This window comes from Populus nigra, chromosome 14 (assembly GCF_951802175.1).
Source record: "Populus nigra chromosome 14, ddPopNigr1.1, whole genome shotgun sequence".
In the NCBI taxonomy this organism is placed as follows: Eukaryota; Viridiplantae; Streptophyta; class Magnoliopsida; order Malpighiales; family Salicaceae; genus Populus; species Populus nigra.
In genome coordinates, this window is record NC_084865.1 from 11649339 (window position 1) to 11656729 (window position 7391).

The following is a 7391-nucleotide window of genomic DNA, read 5'->3' on the forward strand; positions in this document are numbered from 1 at the left end:
CGATTGTAAATCATGATATGTACAAATTGTTCTATTTATCATTTTTTTTTTCAAATTATGTTATTATGTTATATTTTTAATTTATTATGCTAATTTTTTAAAAAATCTTAAAACTAAAGCATATGAAAATTAAAAAAAGGCCTTGCTTTTTATAAGCGAAAATATAATATCCATGTTTAAAAAACAATTAACTATTGAATCCACTATTTTATATAGGAAAAATATTATTTCTTTATAAGCATAGTAGTTAATTACTAAACACTGCTTATATTAATGTTACCTTTTCTTTTTCACAATGCACCATAATATAATACAACAACATACAACAACATTAAAGAGACTCCATAACAAATTGCTTTGCTTTTGATAACTACAAAGACAGTATTTTACTTTGTTTTAAAAGCAATATCCCTTTCTTTTATTTTCTTTTAAAGTGTTATATACTTTGATTTCAAAGCAAAATATACTATAAACAAACAATGTTTTTAAAGAAAAAATAATAAAAATATATGTGCTTTGAAAACACAAAAATATTAAAAAAGGTATTTGTAACTTTGATAATTAATCCACTCAAAATTAATCACAAATTTAGTCCGTTTATAAGCAAGTTTAGATAAACTATCCCTACAAATTGATTCATTTATATTTTTTTCATGCACATTTCTTTTATCAAATTCAACCCAATATCATAAGTCATAACCTTTACATGAACTATCACTTCAATTTCTTTTGTGTTTTTCTTTTTTAATTTTGATAGACCAAATTAATTTGAATTGAAGTGCAAAATTAAAAAGAAAAATCCAACTTATAAAATAATAAAAAAATAAAAATTAAGAGAATAATGACTAAATTTGAAAAAAAAAATATATAAATCAAGATCATGGATTCAAAGATGAAGTTAAAAACAAATTAAAATTTGGTAAAAGAGTTAATAATCAAACTTAATAAATCAAAACATTGATGATCAAACCTGAAATGTCATAAAATAAAAGGACAATCTAATTTTTTTAATGGCCAACATGAAATTGAAGGGGAGGAGAGAGAGAAGAGGAAAATAAAAAAAAGGGACGGATAGTGACAAACTATCATCGTAACTACCATAGACGCTGCTCTAAGTAGAAGGGGGTGCCGCTTAGCTTTCAAAGCTGTAGCAGAAGCTTGCATTCCTCCACCAAATAGCAACTCACGTGCCACTTAAAGGGCATAAAGCCACCTTAAACCAAACATGCGCCAACAACTTTATTTTAAATGATTTTTAAAATAAAAAAAACTGAATTGTCATTAACACAACTTAATAATAACATAAAAACCTATGGGAAATGACAGAAATACCACTGGATGCAAGGCTTAGAAAATTTGGTTTTAGGAACAATTTAGTCAATTCATTTTTTAAAATAAAGCAAAAAAGCAAAAATACCCCTCAATACTAATTAAATGAAAATAACATTTTAGAGCAATTTAATAATTTCATTGTGAAAAAAATATAAGCCAACCATAATGTCCCTTATGAGTTTGGCAATTACATTTAAATGTTATTAGTGTGGTGGGGTAAAATTGTAAATTTAGTATGTGAACCCACAGTAAATTGTGAGGATATGCACAGTATTTAACTGATTCCAATTATTTTTTTTTTAATTTTTGGAAGCCTCCATATTATTTGAGATCAACCAGTAAATTGAAGTATCTTTCATGGTATTTCGTATGGGAACAAAAGTCAAAGTCTTACCAAGAATTTAAGTTGTGTTTGGAGAGTGAGACTTCGAAGCAGCAGACACATCAAACACACTTCATAATACATTAACTCACGCCATATCCCTTCATGTACGGCAAATGTGCACGCCTACGTATGAAAAGATGACTCCTGCTTTCACATGGTCATAGAAACTTGGGCCGGCTCATAGCTGACTCGATTTTTAAACTAAATCTTGGGGAAGTTAAAAAAAAATAATTCACAGTTAATTTAGTCTGACTCGATTAAATCAAAATTTATCTTTAACTTTTTAATTTGTTTTAAAACAATTTTTTTAACTTTTTTTTAAATTAAAATAAATTAACTTATGTATTCACTTTATAGCTTGAATTTTAAATTAAGTCATAAATCAAATCGACCGAATTAATTTCTCAAGCTGAATGACTTACTTAGTTTTAATAACCTTGCATTTACATTATTACATACCTGAACTTAGACTCTCCTAGGAAAATTAAAAAAGATGTATGGTTCTAATAATTTAATAATTTGACAAAGTCTAGAGGGGAAATCAATAACGAGGCAGGCAGTAAAGCCAGCTGCAGGCAGCGGCTCTTGTTTGGGGTATATTACAAAAAGATAAATAAAAAGCAAAGCACAGGCCTTAAATGAAGCGTTGTTTTCCACAAGGTTTCCAATAAAAAATAGCTCCAAATTTCGTCAAGTTCTCTTTGGCAGCTTCTTTAAACTTCTCTCACTATTTGAAGAGACTTTGTGACTGAGTCCACTAGATGAATTCATCCATTATTTGTACGGGTACTAGCAAAATCTGAAATAGAGAGAGATAGAGGGAGAGAGAGGGTCTCTGTTTTTATTTATACTTTTTCTTGCTTTACCTTTGTTGGGTTCTCTGGAAATACAGCAATGGCTGAGTATATTTGTGTATTAAACAAGGTGCCCACTGATTCTCACTCCCCCCTCTTTTGTATGAGTAGAATAATGAGATTTCCTTAAAATGCTGCTAGATTTTTTTTTTTTGAATTTTATTATCTGGGTAGTGTTGAAGGATGCTTTTTTTTTTTTTTAGTTTAATTAATTTTAGTAGTCATATTTGCTGTAGAAAAGGCTGTTTCTTCTTATAAATTGTTGTTTCAGTTTTGTAAGTTGATGGCTGTGTGGAACATGTTTTGAAATGGGTTTGTTGAATAATGCATGTCCCGATCTGGGTTTTTTTCGTGGTTTTCCTAGTTGTTTATATTTCAATTTCTAAGCTTATTCTTAGCTCACTGTTCTCCAACCGACACTCCATTTGTTCTTCCTTTTATAAAGATCATTTATTTTTTCCTTTTCTGGCTGTTTATACGACATAGATTCTATGGTTTTGGTGCTTTCTGTTGTTAATTCTTTGTGGTGAAACATTGTTGTTCTTTTGAATTATTTCTATTAGCACAGTAATTTCTTCACCTGCCAAGCTAAGATCAAGACTGGAACGATAATTTTACTTTAATTTGAGCTGTTCCTTGTTCTTTAAAGCTAGTTTGCATACTATTTCTTCCATTATTAACAAGCTTAATTTGCTCTTTAACAGGATACGATAATCATAAAGCCTGCTAAGAAAACTCCCATTTTGTTAAGGATGATAGTTTTAGTGTTTGCAATGGTCTGCGGTGTTTATATCTGCTCAGTTTGTTTAAAGCAGATAAGTACCCATAGTAAAATTAAAATTCAAGATATCCAAGTCATTGAGAGGCCGTCTCCTGATGTTGACCGTGAAAATTTGCAAATTTCTAGTGTACATTATCCAAATCCTGAAACTTTTAGCAGGTAATTGAGCATTTCTGCCTTTTGTTTTTTAACTGGATTTAATTAAAAGGTGTGCTTAAGTACTGTGTTGGTGTGTTTCCAGGGCTGAATGCGCACATAATCCTGTTCGGTACTTTGCTATATTATCGATGCAAAGATCTGGGAGTGGATGGTTTGAAACATTGTTAAACAGTCATGTTAATGTAAGCTCAAACGGGGAGATATTTTCTGTTTTGGATAGGAGGATAAATATTTCATCAATTACACAGACTCTAGATAAAGTCTACAATTTGGACTGGTTCACAAGTGCTTCCAAGAATGAATGCTCCGCGGCAGTTGGCTTCAAGTGGATGCTTAATCAGGTAACTGAGGTTGAAAAGTAGGTTAAAGTTTAAATCTTTACCTTATTCGTGCTGCTAGGTGGGGTACTAAAAGACTTGTTTGATCAAGCTGGCAACTACCACTCTACATTAGTGGTTGCCCAGAATAACCTATCAATCTAAACCATGAAATGGATTTAGGTGTTTCCTGTTTTTCATTGATGTGCTGCTTAAATAGTGGTTTTAGTTTGAAAGGGAAAAAAAGAAGGAAAAAATAGTATTTATGATAAAATATCCAACTTTAAACTCTCAAGGAGACATGCCCCGGGTCAAACTGTTTAGTCTTTAACAATCTTGTATTCATGTGTGAAACTATCGTAACATGGTATTGGCTTACCTCTTGGTTCATCCAATCAGGATATATGGTATTAGAAACAACATGGCAAGAAGGAACAGCATCAGCCTTTAGAGAAACAAAATGGCAAGTAGGAAGAGCATCAACCTTGGGAAACAGTTGACACTTAAAAGTTCTAGTATTATTTCTATAATAGGAATTCCTACCAGATTTGTGAAAACCCCTTTTTGGATCTAAATTAATCGCATCAGCTTCATGTATCTTGTTAAATTATTGGTACCTTAAACTATGCAGATATAGCAGTGGTAAGGTAGCATTCTTCGCTGTTTCTTTTTTATTTGATGGATATCAGCTGATGTTCAGAAGGGTTTGCGAGCTGCGAGCTGCGAGCTGCTGTTTTGCGAATCCAGTTTCTGTGGTGGGAGAACAGGGTGGATAAATAAAGTGTAGCTGATACTGAATTTTAGGAGGACGAAAAGTTGTGTTTTTTGTATGTTATTAATCTATACCCAAACAAAAACTGTGTTTGGATGTTAATAAGGAATTTCTTCATTTTCTGCCTGGTTTTTGGAAACCAGTTGCTGTACCATGCAAGAGCACTTTCTAATTTAGAGACCGAAGGCAGATTACATTTTTGATCATAAGAAGACAGTTTAGCTTGATAGTAGTACTTTTAGCAATTTTCACTTGGATAACTTTAAAGGAAAATGTTTACTATTTTGCTTATATAAACTATAAAAATAAAGGAATTTTATGGTTTCCATATTTGCTAGAAGATTATATACTTTTAGGACTGCACTTTGCGTGGTTGAATGAGGTTACAGAAGTGCATTTTTCATTTTGTTTCTGCATGTCAGTTTCCTTTTCAATTTCTCTCAACTATTTGCTAAAATAATATCCAGCTAAGGGAACCTTAGGGAGGCAGAACCCCCATTTATACATGGGGGACTAGAAGAAGGATCGTGTGCATGTGTTACTGAAAGTTTGTTTTGGGGAGGAAAATTCCAAAGTAATAATCTGGCCTCTTTTTTTTTTTCATGCAGGGAGTAATGCAGCATCACAAGGAAATAGCAGACTACTTCAACCGCAGGGGTGTATCTGCAATATTTCTGTTTCGAAGAAATCTACTACGTCGCATGGTTTCAGTTCTTGCGAATTCATATGACCGTCATGCTAAGCTATTGAATGGGACCCACAAGTCTCATGTTCATTCCACAGAAGAGGTCCTTCTTTATTTCCCCTGCTCCCACCAACTCTAACTCTCTTTCATGCTACATATAGTGTTGAGCTTTCAGCTGTAATTTCTTGCAGGCCGAAACACTTGCAAAATACAAGCCTATGATCAATTCCACACTGTTGATTTCTGATCTGAAGGAGGTTGAGATAACAGCTACCAAGGCTTTAGAATACTTCAACAGCACCAGGCATATTGTTCTATACTACGAGGATCTAATAAAAAACCCCACAGTAAGTTATCATGTCAAGTTCTCACACAAAATACACCTTGTTTTCTATATTTTGAAGTTCACTGAGAAATACCTTGATCATTGGAATGATTCTTATTTCCTAACATTTCTGCCATTCACCTGCTGATCTTTAGATTAATTCTAACTATTCTTTTTTTTTAGTATCTATTTTAAAATTCTGATGAAATTTAATTTTTGTCTTGGGCTCCCTTAAATGGTTCCCATCTTGAGATAATCCTTTCCTCTGGAAACAGTCTACCATTTGAATTCTCAGTTTGTGATTGTGGTAGTTTTGCATTTGTTGATAGCACTGTAAATCATCTCTCAATGCGCATTATTTATCATGCTTGTGCTGCAGAAACTAAAAGATGTTCAAGCATTTCTAGGCCTTCCAGTGATGGAGCTAAGGAGCCGTCAGGTCAAGATACATAAAGGTCCATTGTCAGACCATGTCAAGAACTGGGAAGATATCAACAAGACACTGAATGGAACTGCATATGAGAGTTTCCTCCAAGCTGACTATTAAAGCTATAGCTAGTCTGCTAACTTTTGAACAGTGTGAATACCCACTTTAACTAATTTTGTTAGAGCTGACAAGGTAAGTGGTTCCCATAAAATTTTTTGACAACCACAACCAGGTGCGATCTTCCAGGCTTGTATCTTTTTTCTTCACTCAACTCGTTGAACTTCGTGCTCAATTTCTTCACTCGACTCGATGATCATTGTTCTCAAACTCTTGTATCCCTCCGATTCTAAGCAATACCATGTAAAAATGTCATCTAATCAATTTTAAGCAAATACGAGCAATTGTGCAGTAGGAAAATGTGTATTTGGTAACGCACAAGGGCCAGTACAAGTGGTAAAAGACTTTTGAGTTTTGAGTCAAGACACTGGGTGGTCGATTTCTAGTTGCAAGTTGCAACCGTGGGTATAGCTTGTGTAGATAATTCTTGTGTGATGGAGCCTCTGTCCATTAAAACGCTAGCTTGTGTAGATAATTCTTGAGTGGTGGAGCCTCTTTCCAAAAAAACGCTATTCTTGATCAAGGGATCTGCCAAGGATATAAAAAAAGAAAAAACTGTGTATTTGGTCTCCCTACTTTTCTATCATAATGTCATTCCTCATCTCCTTATTTCTTTATAGCTCATTTATTTCCCATGGATGTTGGGAAAGTCTGATAGGATTTGTGTCTCGGTTGCAGGTACTTGATTCCAACTTGCTAGGTAATCGGATTTTAGCTGTCAAAATCACAGTAATCTAAAAATCTAGAGCCATTGTTTTTTTATTTTTTAATTTTTTTTCTTCAAATTAATATTTTTTTTTGGTGTTTTTAGATTAATTTAATGTGTTTTCCAAGAAAAAAACACTTTAAAAAATAATTATTACCATACTTCAAAACATCAATTCGTTGCTAATATAGCTTAATATCAGACGGCATTATTTGATTTACCTGGTGTGGTGCCTCACAGCTTCCTCAAATTGAATTGTTTTGAATATCTAGCTTTCAAGCATGCTAGTTTTCTTATGTTCAATGGGGAGTGCGAGGCTAGAATTATATTGAATGCATAATAGTGGCAAATCTTTTTAGTTTCTGCATGGGAAACACAAGCGCTACATGGCTAAGCAAACCGAAGGATGATAATTCTCATACACTTCACTGGCTGCTTGATTTCTTTTTCCATGAAACGTTTTAAAATCAATGACCTTTGTCAGAGACCTGGCTCGGCGGTGGGAAAAAAATGCTAGCAAATTCTTCTCGT

At 33.1% G+C, this 7391-nt stretch overlaps 1 protein-coding gene across 2 annotated transcripts; it reads left to right on the plus strand.

The window, feature by feature from the left end:
* The first annotated feature begins 2361 nt into the window (after positions 1–2361).
* On the plus strand, positions 2362–6429 carry LOC133673479 (uncharacterized). 2 transcript variants are annotated; one of them, XM_062094324.1, is made up of 6 exons: positions 2362–2641; positions 3276–3511; positions 3594–3852; positions 5209–5388; positions 5477–5632; positions 6018–6265. In XM_062094324.1, the coding sequence occupies exons 1-6, from the start codon at positions 2612–2614 to the stop codon at positions 6027–6029; spliced, it is 873 nt and encodes a 290-aa protein (XP_061950308.1). In that variant the 5' UTR covers positions 2362–2611; the 3' UTR covers positions 6030–6265. The 2 variants fall into 2 exon arrangements, with proteins under 2 accessions (XP_061950308.1, XP_061950307.1); XM_062094323.1 differs by having other exon boundaries at positions 2363–2641; positions 5990–6429.
* The last annotated feature ends 962 nt before the right edge of the window (positions 6430–7391 follow it).

Bases quoted from the DNA above. Each gene is read 5' to 3' on its own strand.
- LOC133673479 (XM_062094323.1), top strand. From the start codon at position 2,612: ATGGCTGAGTATATTTGTGTATTAAACAAG. The intron at 2,642-3,275 runs GTGCCCACTGAT...GCTCTTTAACAG, and splicing joins ATATTTGTGTATTAAACAAG to GATACGATAATCATAAAGCC. The intron at 5,389-5,476 runs GTCCTTCTTTAT...AATTTCTTGCAG, and splicing joins ATGTTCATTCCACAGAAGAG to GCCGAAACACTTGCAAAATA.